This window comes from Kogia breviceps, chromosome 6 (assembly GCF_026419965.1).
Source record: "Kogia breviceps isolate mKogBre1 chromosome 6, mKogBre1 haplotype 1, whole genome shotgun sequence".
Lineage (NCBI taxonomy): Eukaryota > Metazoa > Chordata > Mammalia > Artiodactyla > Physeteridae > Kogia > Kogia breviceps.
Window position 1 is genome coordinate 5,078,164 of NC_081315.1, and position 15,667 is coordinate 5,093,830.

Genomic DNA, 15,667 nt, shown 5'->3' on the forward strand with positions numbered 1-15,667 from the left:
TAGTCCATGAAGTAGGGGAAACAAATGATATTTGAAAGATAGTGGAACGAGGCCAATTCTCCAATTGTATTCATCCAGACTGAACACTTTAATAACTTATTTACTTTTACATGAGACTAAATTTCTACAATGATTTTTGACATTGAAGTATATTTTATATTTTACTTATTTTCTCTTTTATTCCTATCAAATCTATCCTGCATGTTATACCCTAGCCTATTGATATATTTAATAAATATATGCATTCAGAAAAATCCTTTAACATTCTAAGAATTTTTATTTCTCATCTATAGAATGAAAATAGATATGTCTTCATCAGTTTGTTTTGAAGATTAAATAAAATAATAAAAAAATAAAATAATAAATTTAACAGCTTAGCCTAGTGTCTGGCACATAAAAATCCCAGTAAAGTTTAGCAATTTTATCAAAATACAATAATGTGGTGAAACAATGTCAGCAAAAATAAATGGCACTAGCATGTATTGAATGTAATGGAGGAAATCAATATAGTTATGTTTATTTCAATTGTTTTTTAAAAGACAAGTAGCATAAGAAATTTTAAAATACATATGTTCTTTTCAAAATCAGCATTTTTGTCTTTTTTCAGTTCTCTAGGAAAACCAAAATGTATTGTAAACTTATTTGATTGAATAAAATGTTGCTTTAGTATCTTATTTGCAGTACCATGATCTGTTATTAAAATAAAAGCACTAGCTTAATTTATTGTAAGTATATAATCTATATAACTTACACAATTCCTAAATGTCAACTTATTTTTTTCTTGAAAATATTTAACATAAATAAATGAAGTATTTTCTCAACATTAGACAACACAAAATTGATTTTTGATGAAGTTAAAATGTCTAATGATTTTTATAAAAACAAACACTTTGCCAAACTATATATCTCTAGATGGTACAGACATCCTTTTCTGTTTATCTTTATGAGAAATTCAAGAACACAACAGTATTGTTTTATTTTGAAAAGTTCAAAACTTAAAATTAATATCAAAATAATAGAAAGCATCTGGGTCATTAGGTCTTAACATATTTACTGATCTTTAAAAATCCTTTACTGTTACTTCACGTGAACTTTTAATGACATATTTTTAAAATAGCCCATCTCTATAATTTGTTAAAAAGTACTTAATTCCCAAAGTTGTAAGCTTCCAAAAGTACTACCACTTCATGTTTTAAAATGTGATTTTTATGTAAATTATATTCTGAAAGCACATTCTGAAATAAGTGCTCCTAAGTGAGTAGTACACCAGACAACCAATAGTTTAGTTCATAACTGCTAGACACTAGGAGCAAGTCCAGATGGGTACTGTACCTTGTGTCGCAATCTTATTAGAGGCTGATAAGATTTAAGGCCATATCCTGCTTCTTTGGTTGGCCTTCCTTCTGACTCCAGAAAAATGAATCCAAGAATCAAAACAGCTGACCAGCACTTAAACATCCTTAGTGCTTTTCACCTGTGAAAATTAACATTGCAAATAATCAGAAAATACATTCTATATTGATTAAGTGTATCAAGAAATATTCAATAGCAAAAAGAAATCTTACTAGATCTAATCAAAACCTGGCAGCAGTCGCCAACTGAATCCAAAATAGGTAAGCATCTCTGAATAAAGATTATTATCTTCTTGATCATAACAAATTTTTTTTGTTTTACTCATACAGCTTTACACAACATTGAATAAGTAGAAATTTAGGGGCCAATAAAAATGTATTGAGGAACAAGTGATAAACACATGTTGAAAAAGATTTTTTAAAAGAGAGAAAACATTAAACAATGATAAATTTTCTAAGCATCCTTACAGAATACAATTATCAACATATTTTTAATCCATACAGAATACAATTATCAACATATTTTTAAATCTCAAACTCCTCTTTGAGTATATTTGATGAATAATGCTTAATAAAACTATAGCTATTATAATTTACTGGTAAATATTGGTGAGAGGTTGATAAGATAGTCTTCTATGGTAAGTACTTAATAAACTGAGGTACAACAGAAACTATACAGATAGGTTATATCGAGTTATGAATGCATTTTACCAGTAGCACCTAAGAGGACGTTTCCTAGAAAATTGCTGTTTAAGTGCTTTAAACTAAAAGTCCTATGGCTCTTACCACAGCTCTATATTCTTGGCTATAGCAGAAAAATTGTAAACTTGCATAAATTTATCACCATATAAACTCTCTAAGCCCTCTTCCAAACAAACAAATCTATGCTTTGACCTCAACTATATTCCACGTTACCACTTTCACAGCTTTGTCACTATTGCGACCATAGGAGGAGCTTTTTCTCCTCCTGTCTAATCCAATCTGGTCATCTGTCTTGAGAAACTTAGCCAACTGATTAACCCTGCTATTTAGTGTATTTCAACTCTGTCTCTAAATGATTTTCTTCCATCTTTAAATGTGTTCAAATCATCCATGTTTTAAGATAATTTCTCTTCTCTCCTGAATTTTTGGAAGGAATTGTATATCTCATTCTATCCATTTTCTGACCAGTCATGATTCTATCCTCATCACTCTATCAAAATAACATTTCTTTTTTTCAAAAAATTCTCACTTTACTTGATGTCTATGACATCCATCTCTTCTGTGTCTATAGCGTTTGTAAAAACGTCTTCTCAGTCCTTGTGCAAGTCAGCTTACTCCTTTATTTTGCCATTAAATATTACTTAATCCCATTTGCCATGTATCCTACTCCATTCACTCAGCCAAACATTCAACATAGTCTATGGTTTTAATTATACGTAGTGTTTCTCATTCAATCTCCAGATTGGTATGATTAGCCTCAACAGCTCGCCTTCATGTTTCAAAAGTAACTCCTCATAGTATACACAGCCCTACATAAAGCCATGCTTTTGCAGACTTGCATTTATCCCTTTACTCAAGCCAGAAACAAAAGGAGACATTTTTTGACATCTTAGTCTCCCTTACTCTCCATATTAAACCCATCTCTAAGGTCTATTAGTTCTACCTTCATATATATATATTTCGCAAACATCAGTTCCTTTCCAAATCTGCAGCTACAACCCTAGTTCAAGCTGTAGGCACCACTTCTCCCTTCCAATGCTCCAATCCCATCCTTCCTCGTCTTCCACTTATGCACCGTCAACCCCTTCTCCACACAATAGCCTGATCAATCATGTTGAATCTAAACATCATGATGTTATTGCCTTTGCTAGTAACTTTGGGATATATACATTTATCCTAAGGATAAAAAACAAAACCACTGGTTCTTACAAGTTCCTACAGCATCTAGACTCTGCATGTCTTACTCTTCTTTAAATAACTGTTCTCCAGCCTGACTAATTTCATGCAGTTATTTGAACTTGTTTTGTCCATTCCTACTATAAGGCTTTTGTGTACTAGTTTCTCCAATTGAAATACAATTATTTTCCCATTTATCACCCAAAGACCGTCACACATAAAAAATGTCCCTTAGAATCTTTCCCCATAATACGAAGGCTGAGTTACATTTCTTAGTTACTCTGCTCATAGATCAGTCTTCTTTCATTTCAGAGCATCTCTTTGTAATTATAAAACATGAATATGATTACTTTAAAATGTACTCACAAGACTATATATCTGTCTCCTTCAAACTTCGTGGTTGCTGGAATCTGTTTTGTTTTGTTTTGTTTCCCCACCATTATATCATCCAGACCTACCAAATTGCCTTTCACCTACTGGACATACAATGAATGAATGCATAAATGAATGTCATCTTGCATGCAAGGGAAACAAGAAAGAGCGTGTTTTCCTGCATTCTGACAATTCTGATCCTATGACAAATCTGGAAATTCCCATTTCCACTACTGTTACAAAACATCTGAAAACTAACCTGAGAAAACTAAATATTTTCACTTGCAATCCTTCCTTCTGCTGTCATTTTGACGTATAGTCTAATCCTTCTCCCAGAGGTAAATATCTGTTTATAAGACAACTGGATGGAATATTTCAAATTCAAGATGGAGACCGAGAATAAAGCGAAAGTTCAGATGAAGGGGTATTTTTTCAGAGCTCTGAATACCATGTTCCTTCTGTTTTGAAGCAGGAGAAGGAGGAAAGAGGCATGGCAACAATCCTGTAGCATTATGATTCTGGGTGAAAGTGAAGTCATAAATTTCCTAAAAGTGCTCACTTAAGGGTTTGTCTTTCTCTACCCGCCTTCTTTTCCCCTCCTAACCTCCCTCTAATTATCTTGTGTGTGTGTGTGTATGTATACAAAAATATATATATATATATAATATATATATCCCACATGGATGTGGAAAAGAGTTCATCTACTATAAAATATAGAACAAATGAACAATTAGGTGAATAAAAATCTCATAAATTTTGGGTGAGTGAACTTCTACACATTGATAATTAGATCAACAATCTGCTGAAATATATTTTCTGGCAAAAGGCAACAGGATAGGAATATCTACTTTAAGAAATTTCATTAGTTGAGAAAAATAAGTCAGTGTGTAAATCTTTGGTGCAGTATTGATATATGCAACCTATTTGTACTATTTTAATCTACTTTTCTGATACTCTAAACCGTGATTCATTTTTTCTTCAGTGGTAGTCATGATTTTCAAGTCTAAAATTTCTTTAAAATACCAACTTACACAAAATTAAGAATGTTTTATCTTATCAAAAGCTGTCATACATCTGGAGTGATTTACTTGGTATTACAGATAAAGTAAAAACGATTTAATATTAAAAGTCAGAAAATATTTTTTTAGAAGATCTCTGATTTCTATTGCAGATACATTTGAGCTCAGCAGTGGAGTGTTAGACAAAGGACAAAGACTAGTTTCGGTATTTATCTTCTGCAAATGGTACCTCATAAGATTTTCTCCATTGAAATATCACTAAGGAAAATACTTGAATTCAATTATATAGTTATCAAATGGCAACCTAAACATAAAGATGGCTCTTCTCAAAGGATACTCAGAAAATAATTATTAGCTTCTTACTTCTCTTCATCTATAGAATTCAAAGGCGTTATTATTGTATTTTTAAAAGTTCACTTGTCCACAGAAGCTGTTCTGGAAATTTTAACTTAGCAATAATTGATCCCCTGATATACTGACTCATGAGCTCACTTTCTCGGTATAATAACCTCTGACAACCTGTTAGGTTTTCATAATTAATTGGCAGTTTGTTGACAGCTCAGTAAGAACACTGAAAGGCATGTGACAGAAACAAACCAGCTGGAGCAGATGGTGTGATAATGATCCTATGACATTTCCTTCTAAACTCAACATTTATATGGAAGCATCAGAAAACAACCTATTACCTTAGAGAAAACAAAATGCATGTTACCTAAAAGGTATCTGCCTGATATCAAAGGTAACAAAGTTGGACTTAAAAATGGTAAGGGGGAAAGCTTGTTTCGGGAGGAGCTTCAAGATGGCGGAAGACGCGGAGATCACGTGCCTCCCCACATACATCAGAAATATATCTACACGTGGAACAACTCCTACAGAACACCTACTGAATGCTGGCAGAAGACCTCAGACCTCCCAAAAGGCAACAAACTCCCCCACGTACCTGGGTAGGGCAAAAGAAAAAACAGAGACAAAAGAATAGGGACGGGAACCGCACCAGTGGGAGGGAGCCGTGAAGGAGGAAAGGTTTCCACACACTAGAAGCCCCTTCACGGGCGGAGACTGCGGGTGCGGGGGTGGGGGAGGAAAGCTTCAGAGCCACGGAGGAGAGCGCAGCAACAGCAACAGGGTGCGGAGGGCAAAGCGGAGAGATTCCCTCACAGAGGATCGGTGCCGACCAGCACTCACCAGGCCGAGAGGCTTGTCTGCTCACCCGCCGGGGCGGGCGGGGCTGGGAGCTGAGGCTCGGGCTACGGAAGCCGGGAGAGGACTGGCGGCGTGAACACAGCCTGAAGGAGTTAGTGCGCCGCGGTTGGCCGGGAGTGAGTCCGGGAGAAGTCTGGAGCTGCCGAAGAGGCAAGAGAGTTTTTCTTCCCTCTTTGCTTCCTGGTGCGCGAGGAGAGGGGATTCAGAGCGCCGCCTAAAGGAGCTCCAGAGACAAGCGCGAGCCGCAACTACCAGCGCGGATCCCAGAGACGGGCTTGAGATGCCAAGGCCGCTGCTGCGGCCACCAAGAAGCCCGTGTGCGAGCACAGGTCACTCTCCACACCTCCCGTCCCGGGAGCCTGTACAGCCCGCCACTAACAGAGTCGCGTGATCCAGGGACAAGTTCCCCGGGAGAACGCACGGAGCGCCTCAGGCTGATGCAACGTCACGCCGCCTCCGATGCTGCAGGCTCGCCCCGCCCTCATACCCCTCTCTCCCCGGCCTGAGTGAGCCAGAGCCCTCGAAGCAGCGGCTCCTTTAACCCCGTCCTGTCTGAGCGAAGAACAGACACCCTCAGGCGACCTGCACGCAGAGGCGGGTCCAAATCCAAAGCTGAACCCCGGGAGCTTTGCAAACAAACAGGAGAAAGGGAAATCTCTCCCAGAAGCCTCAGGAGCAGCGGATTAAATCTCCACCATCAACTTGATGTATGCTGCATCTGTGGAATACCTGAATAGGCAACAAATCATCCCAGATTGAGGAGGTGGACTTTGAGAACAAAGATATATATTTTTGGTCCCCTTGTTCTCTTTTTGTGAGTGTGTATGTATATGCTTCTGTGTGTAATTTTGTCTGTATAGCTTTGCTTTCACCATTTCTCCTAGGGTTGGTTCTGTCTGTCCGTTTTTTGTTTTTTGTTTTTAATTGATTAAAAACATTTTTCTTAATATTTATTTTTTATTTTAATAACTATTCTATTTTATTTTATTTTATTTTATCTTCTTACTTTGTTTTTTTCTCCCTTTTATTCTGAGCCGTGTGGAAGATGGGCTCTTGGTGCTCCAGGCAAGTGTAGGGCTGTGCCACTGAGTTGGGAGAGCCAAGTTCAGGACACTGGTCCACAGGAGACCTCCCGGCTCCATGTAATATCAAACGGTTAAAATCTCCCAGAGATCTCCATCTCAATGCCAAGACCCAGCTCCACTCAACAACTAGCAACCTACAGTGCTGGACACCCTATGCCAAACAACGAGCAAGACAGGAACACAACACCACCCATTAGCAGAGAGGCTGCCTAAAATCATAGTAAGGCCACAGACACCCCAAAACACACCACCAGACGTGGACCTGCCACCAGAAAGACAAGATCCAGCCTCATCCACCAGAACCCAGGCACTAGTTCCCTCCACCATAAAGCCTACACAACCCACTGAACCAACCTTAGTCTCTGGGGACAGACACCAAAAACAACGGAAACTACGAACCTGCAGCCTGCAAAAAGGAGACCCCAAGCACAGTAAGTTAAGCAAAATGAGAAGACAGAGAAACACATAGCAGATGAAAGAGCAAGGCAAAAACCCACCAGACCTAACAAATGAAAAGGAAATAGGCAGTCTACCTGAAAAATAATTCAGAATGATGACAGTAAAGATGATCCAAAATCTTGGAAATAGAATGGAGAAAATACAAGAAACGTTTAATAAGGACCTAGAAGACATACAGAGCAAACAAACAGAGATGAACAACACAATAAATGAAATTAAAAATTCTCTAGAAGGGATCAATAGCAGAATAACTGCGGCAGAAGAATAGATAAGTGACATGGAAGATAAAATGGTAGAAATAACTACTGCAGAGCACAATAAAGAAGAATGAAAAGAATTGAGGAGTCTCAGAGACCTCTGGGACAACATTAAATGCACCAACATTCGAATTGTAGGGGTCCCAGAAGAAGAAGAAGAGAAAAAGCAAGGGACTGAGAAAATATTTGAAGAGATTATAGTTGAAAACTTCCCTAATATGGGAAAGGAAATAGTTAATCAAGTCCAGGAAGCACAAAAAGTCCCATACAGGATAAATCCAAGGAGAAACACAGCAAGACACATATTAATCAACCTATCAAAAATTAAATACAAAGAAAACATATTAAAAGCAGCAAGGGAAAAACAAGTAACACATAAGGGAATCCCCATCAGGTTAACAGCTGATCATTCAGCAGAAACTCTGCAAGCCAGAAGGGAGTGGCAGGGCATATTTAAAGTGATGAAAGAGAAAAACCTACAACCAGGATTACGCTACCCAGCAAGGATCTCATTCAGATGCGACAGACAAATTAAAAGGTTTACAGACAAGCAAAAGCTAAGAGAATTCAGCACCACAAAACCAGCTTTACAACAAATGCTAAAGGAACTTCTCTACACACGAAAAACAAGAGAAGGAAAAGACCTACAATAACAAACCCAAAGCAATTAAGAAAATGGTAATAGGAACATACATACCGATAATTACCTTAAAGGTAAATGGATTAAATGCTCTCACCAAAAGACATAGACTGGATACAAAAATGAGACCCATATATATGCTGTCTACAAGAGACCCACTTCAGACCTAGGGACACATACAGACTGAAAGTGAGGGGATGGAAAAAGATATTCCATGCAAATGGAAATCAAAAGAAAGCTGGAGTAGCAATTCTCATATCAGACAAAATAGACTTTAAAACAAAGGCTACTACAAGAGACAAAGAAGGACACTACATAATGATCAAGGGATCAATCCAAGAAGAAGATATAACAATTGTAAATATTTATGCACCCAACATAGGAGCACCTCAATATATAAGACAAATACTAACAGCCATAAAAGGGGAAATCGACAGTAACACAATCACTGTAGGGGATTTTAACACCCCACTTTCACCAATGGACAGATCATCCAAAATTAAAATAAATAAGGAAACACAAGCTTTAAATGATACATTAAACAAGATGGGCTTAATTGATATTTATAGGACATTCCATCCAAAAACAACAGAATACACATTCTTTTCAAGTGCTCATGGAACATTCTCCAGGATGGATCATATCTTGGGTCACAAATCAAGCCTTGGTAAATTTAAGAAAATTTAAATTGTATCAGATATCTCTTCTGACCACAATGCTATGAGACTAGATATCAATTACAGGAAAAAATCTGTAAGAAATACAAACACATGGAGGCTAAACAACACACTACTTAATAACCAAAAGATCACTGAAGTAATCAAGGAGGAAATAAAAAAAATACCTAGAAACAAATGACAATGAAAACACAATGACCCAAAACCTATGGGATACAGCAAAAGCAGTCCTAAGAGGGAAGTTTATAGCTGTACAAGCCTACCTTAGGAAACAAGAAACACCTCAAATAAACAACCTAACCTTACACCTAAAGCAATTAGAGAAACAAGAATAGAAAAACCCCAAAGTTAGCAGAAGGAAAGAAATCATAAAGATCAGATCAGAAATAAATGAAAAAGAAATGAAGGAAACAATAGCAAAGATCAATAAAAATAAAAGGTGGTTCTTTGAGAAGATAAACAAAATTCATAAATCATTATCCAGACTCATCAAGAAAATAAGGGAGAAGAGTCAAATCAATAGAATTAGAAATGAAAAACAAGTAACAACTGACACTGCCGAAATACAAAGGATCATGAGAGATTACTACAAGCAACTATATGCCAATAAAGTGGACAACCTGGAAGGAACGGACAAATTCTTAGAAATGCACAACCTTCCGAGACTGAACCAGGAAGAAATAGAAAATATGAACAGACCAATCACAAGCTCTGAAATTTAAACTGTAATTAAAAATCTTCCAACAAACAAAAGCCCAGGACCAGATGGCTTCACAGGTGAATTCTATCAAACATTAAGAGAAGAGCTAACACCTATCCTTCTCAAACTCTTCCAAAATATAGAAGAGGAAGGAACACTCCCAAACTCATTCTACGAGGCCACCATCACTCTGATACCAAAACCAGACAAAGATGTCACAAAGAAAGAAAACTACAGGCCAATATCACGATGAACATGATGCAAAAATCCTCAACAAAATACTGGCAATCAGAATCCAAAAGTACATTAAAAGATCATACATTATGATCAAGTGGGGTTTATTCCAGGAATGCAAGGATTCTTCAGGATATGCAAATCAAACAACGTGAGACACCATATTAACAAATTAAAGGAGAAAAACCATATGATCATCTCAATAGATGGAGAGAAAGCTTTTGACAAAATTCAACACCCATTTATGATAAAAACCCTCCAGAAAGTAGGCATAGAGGGAACATTCCTCAACATAATAAAGGCCACATATGACAAACACACAGCCAAGATCATCCTCAATGTAGAACAACAGAAACCATTTCCACTAAGATCAGGAACAAGACAAGGTTGCCCACTCTCACCACTATTATTCAACATAGTTTTGGAAGTTTTAGCCACAGCAATCAGAGAAGAAAAAGAAATAAAAGGAATCCAAATTGGAAAGAAGAAGTAAAGCTGTCACTGTTTGCAGAAGACATGATACTATACATACAGAGTCATAAAGATGCTACCAGAAAACTACTAGAGCTAATCAATGAATTTGGTAAAGTTGCAGGATACAAAATTAATGCACAGGATTCTCTAGCATTCTTATACACTAATGATGAATAATCAGAAAGTGAAATTAAGAAAACACTCCCATTTACCATTGCAACAAAAATAATAAAATATCTAGGAATAAACCTAGCTAAGGAGACAAAAGACTTGTATGCAGAAAACTATAAGACACTGATGAAAGAAACTGAAGATTATACAAATAGGTGGAGAAATATACCATGTTCTTGGATTGGAAGAATCAACATTGTGAAAATGTATATACTACCCAAAGCAATCCACAGATTCAAAGCAACCCCTATCAAACTAACACTGGCATTTTTCACAGAACAAAAACAAAAACTTTCACAATTTGTATGGAAACACAAAAGACCCCGAATAGCCAAAGCAATCTTGAGAATGAAAAATGGAACTGGAAGAATCAGGCTCGCTGACTTCAGACTATACTGCAAAGCTACAGTAATAAAGACAGTATGGTACTGGCACAAAAACAGAAATATAGATCAATGGAACAGAATACAAAACCCAGAGATAAACCCACACACATATGGTCACCTTATCTTTGATAAAGGATGCAAGAATATACAGTGGAGAAAAGACAGCCTCTTCAATAAGTGGTGCTGGGAAAACTGGACAGCTACATGTAAAAGAATGAAACTAGAACACTCCATAACACCATACACAAAAATAAACTCAAAATGGATTAAAGACCTAAATATAAGGCCAGACACCATGAAACTCTTAGAGGAAAACATAAGCAGAACACTCTATGACATAAATCACAGCAAGATCCTTTTTGATCCACCTCCTAGAGAAATGGAAATAAAAATAAAAATAAACAAATGGGACCTAATGAAACTTAATAGCTTTTGCACAGCTAAGGAAACCATAAACAAGACAAAAAGGAACCCTCAGAATGGAGAAAATATTTGCAAATGAAGCTACTGACAAAGGATTAATCTCCAAAATTTATAAGCAACTCATGCAGCTCAATATCAAAGAAACAAACAACCCAATCCAAAAATGGGCAGAAGACCTAAATAGACATTTCTCCAAAGAAGATATACAGATGGCCAACAAACACAGGAAAGAATGCTCAACATCATTAATCATTAGAGAAATGCTAATCAAAACTACAATGAGATATCATCTCACACCGGTCAGAATGGCCACCATCAAAATATCTACAAACAATAAATGCTGGAGACGGTGTGGAGAAAAGGAAACTCTCTTGCACTGTTGGTGGGAATGTAAATTGATACAGCCACTATGGAGAACAATATGGAGGTTCCTTAAAAAACTAAAACTAGAACTACCATACGACCCAGCAATCCCACTGCTGGGCATATACCCTGAGAAAACCATAATTCAAAAAGAGTCATGTACCAAAATGTTCACTGCACCTCTATTTACAATAGCCAGAACATGGCAGCAACCTAAGTGTCCATTGACAGATGAATGGATAAAGATGTGACACATATATACAATGGAATATTACTCAGCCATAAAAAGGAACGAAACTGAGTTATTTGTAGTGAGGTGGATGGACCTAGAGACTGTCATACAGAGTGAAGTAAGTCAGAAAGTGAAAAACAAATACCGTTTGCTGACACATATATATGGAGAAAAGAAAATGGTCAGAAGAACCTAGGGGCAAGACGGAAATAAAGATGCAGACCTACTAGAGAATGGACTTGAGAATATGAGGAGGGGGAAGCATAAGCTGGAACAAAGTGAGAGAGTGGCATGGATATATATATATATATATATATATGTGTGTGTATATATATATATATATATATATACACACACACACTACCAAACCTAAAATAGATAGCCAGTGGGGAGCAGCCGCATAGCACAGGGAGATCAGCTTGGTGCTTTGTGACCACCTAGAGGGGCAGGATAGGGAGGTTGGGAGGGAGGGAGATGCAAGAGGGAGGAGATATGGGTACCTATGTATATGTATAACTGATTCACTTTGTTATTATAAAGCAGAAGCTGACACACCATTGTAAAGCAATTATACTCTAATAAAGATGTTAAAAAATAAATAAATAAAATAAAATTTAAAAAGTGGTAGGGGGGATGGACAGAGGTTTTTTTGTCTTTTTCAAAAAAATAGTATTTTTCTCTGAATCAAACTATTTTTTTTTCACCATATGACGTAACTGCTTTTGGCAGTAGGATTTAGAGTACTTACATTATTCAGTAGATTCAAATTTGAGGGATTTTGATTTGTTTATGCATTCTCTGTAATCTAATGTCTAATCGTTTGGGAAAACAAAATAAGAGTGTTAAAATATTGCCTTAGGAACAAAATGCAGAATTTGATATGGGGAAGGAAACTTTGCTATCATGCCTATGAATGAAATGAATGTTAAGGTAAAGCAAATCCTCAACATTAACAAATGTTTTAGAGGAGTCAATTATCCTAAGAGTTTCACCTGGAGTATCCCCACTGCATCTCACTCCATCCTAGAAAACTACCATAGGTCTTTCAAGAAATAGCCCCAGTCACCTCATTGGTGAAAACTTCCCTGCCAACCTCACATGAACTTGACTGCTCTCTGCTGCAGTTTTCATGTATCTCCCTTAGAAGACTTTTTACCTTGCACTGTGGTTATCAGTTTAAGAAAGGCTATCATCCTCATATCGGTATGGAAGGAGGTACACTGAACTGGTTCTGTCACAATTTAACATGTTTCTTAACTTCCGCAGACCTCTCTTTGCTCTTTTCTGGGTGAGGGAGGTGCCTACGCGATCACCAGTGCCTTTTTTTCCTTTCTAGCATCCTGCAGTTCAATGAGACGGAGAAACGGACTTCCATACTACCTTATGTCATGCTGTAAAACCTAAGCGAGACCAATTGCCTTACTTGGACCCCATATGTAAAAAGACGTTGATGAGCTTATAAAGTCTAGCACCTGTACCAGATTATTCCTACTGAGTAGATTTATTGATCAGGAGAAGATACAGGGAAGAACAGGTTTGCAAGAAAAAATTATGATTTTTTTTGTGTGTGTGATGCCTTTTGTAGTCCTATTGGAGATGTTAAATAGGCCCTGAGATATTGAACCTGGAGTTGGCAAAGAGGTATAGGCTGGAGATACCTGTTTGGGGTTATGAAAATGTATATGTCTTTTACTCTAGGTAGGAAATGGGAAGAAGTTAGAGAGGAGAAAAGGTCCAAAGACTAAGCCCTCAGGCAAGTATAGTTGAAACAGAAGATTAAGTGCTGCTAGGAGGTGGAGGAAATGAAAAGAGTTAACTGGCACTTTTAGAAAAATGATAGATGGGCATTTTCGTTGGAATGGAAGGACTAGAACCCACAGCTCTTATTATCTGACAGCCTGTATTTTCAGCCGTTTGCTTGTGTGTACTCTGTATCTAACCAGAAGTTGTCTCATAAAGACAGGAATTTGTTAACCATTTGTGTGAATCAGAGCAGTACATGGCACACAGCATAAGCTTAATAAATAATTTTGATTGATTAATAATTAATGGTGATAAGTAATTAATTTGAAATTATAGCTGTACATAAAAGGATTCTTAATATTCTTCATGTGGTCAAAAATAGTCATTAAAACTGACTATGAAATTAATCTAGAAGTCAAATTGCATGTATCACAAAAAGCTTTTCTTTTCCCCCTGGATCAAAACTTTGAGCTTGGCTTTCAATGGGAAGTTCCTTTGAAAAAGCCTCTCTTGTCAAAGACAGACAACCTTTTCATTCTTTGGCTCAAATGAAATTGGAGCGGCCAGCCAGATTCTCCTACATTCCTCAGTCTTGTCTGTTGCAGCAACTGTTTTCATCTCTTGACCCACTTTACCATGACATCCACCACTGTGAACTCTGAGGTTGAGTTTTAATTTGACATTTCTCTTGGAAGGAAATATTATCCAAAGAACCCAGTTTTATTATGGGCAGTGGATTCTCCCCATCAGGGAGGTGGATTCTCTCCATCCAGCAGTGAATTCTCTGCATCAGAGCAATGGATTCTCCCAATAAATGTACTATGTTCAAATACTCATCCTAATACGTATCATTTGAATACAAAACAAAACCAACTAGAAAACAGCTAAGAGTTGTATAATCATAGGGGAGAGCAGCAAAGGATAATCAGGTCATGTATACCCAGCTAGACATACTGGGATAATGCCTACGATGTATTTATAATTATCCAAAAACATTTCCTGATAGGTATTATTGCTCATATTGAATTCGTATATAAATAAAGGGAAACTTCTCAAGATAAAGTGTCCAAGAATGACTCTGATCAAATTTGACCCATTGTTCTGTTATATAATTCTACTTTTAAGACACACATAATGTTGCAGATATAATGGGGTAGCCTATACAAGAAGTAGCCATAGAGAAAAAAAATAAAGAAAACAAACGAATTATTCAGACTTCATACTACTGAAAGAGGGAATCCTTCACTTCCATTTGCTTTAAATCAATGTAAATGAAGACTTAAGATAAACAAATGCAGCTATAATGTGAAAGCAGTAGCTATGTGACTTCTGTGTCCAGATTTCATGGGTAAGGGTGGTTCAAATCTATATGGAAACACTAGCAAACATGGAACTTTTTATTCTTAATCCTATGGTTCATATTGTGAAAGTGTCTAAAACTTTTAAGTGTAATACTCTATGTTGAAAAGTTCTAACATGGGCAATACACTTTTTTTAAACATTTGGGATAAGAATAGAATTATAAGTGTTAAATAATGAGAATTATAACCATTAAATTAATTTCACTCTTTCAAGGAAGGTGGAACTTGTAATGACATCTGAGTCATTAATTCAGAAGAACAAAAACTGTAGAGATTCTAATCAATTATACCTTTCAGTAGCCAGCTTAATTTGAAGCTGAAAGAAGCTAAATATAGATAAAATATATTCTTTGCTATTTTAGGACTGCAGTCTAAAATGTACAACAATTTAAGCTTGCACTAGGAGAAAATATTCACACTGAAGTCCATTTAATTAAAAAATGTGTGTTACTCTGCTTTAAGCAAATGAAAGTCTCACATTATGAAAAGCATGCTAGGTGGTATATATTGTTTTCCAAAACCATCTTTGCTTGAAAAAACTATTTATACTCAGTTATATTAACTCTTCTGGTGCACTAAAAAGAAAACATTTTTAAAATAAGATATTCAGGTACAACATACAACAGATGACAGAACTG

The 15,667-nt window shown here is 36.5% G+C and overlaps 1 protein-coding gene across 4 annotated transcripts in view; it reads right to left on the reverse strand.

Annotated features, from left to right (window-relative positions):
• FSTL5 (follistatin like 5) overlaps positions 1 to 15,667 on the reverse strand; it is a 688,483-nt gene that overhangs the window by 632,380 nt on the left and 40,436 nt on the right. For all 4 annotated transcript variants that reach the window (XM_059066275.2, XM_059066276.2, XM_067035457.1 and 1 more), the window contains exon 2: positions 1,333 to 1,474. In XM_059066275.2, coding sequence (XP_058922258.1) covers positions 1,333 to 1,458 — 126 coding nt within the window. In that variant the 5' untranslated portion in view covers positions 1,459 to 1,474. The remainder of the gene's footprint in view (positions 1 to 1,332; positions 1,475 to 15,667) is intronic.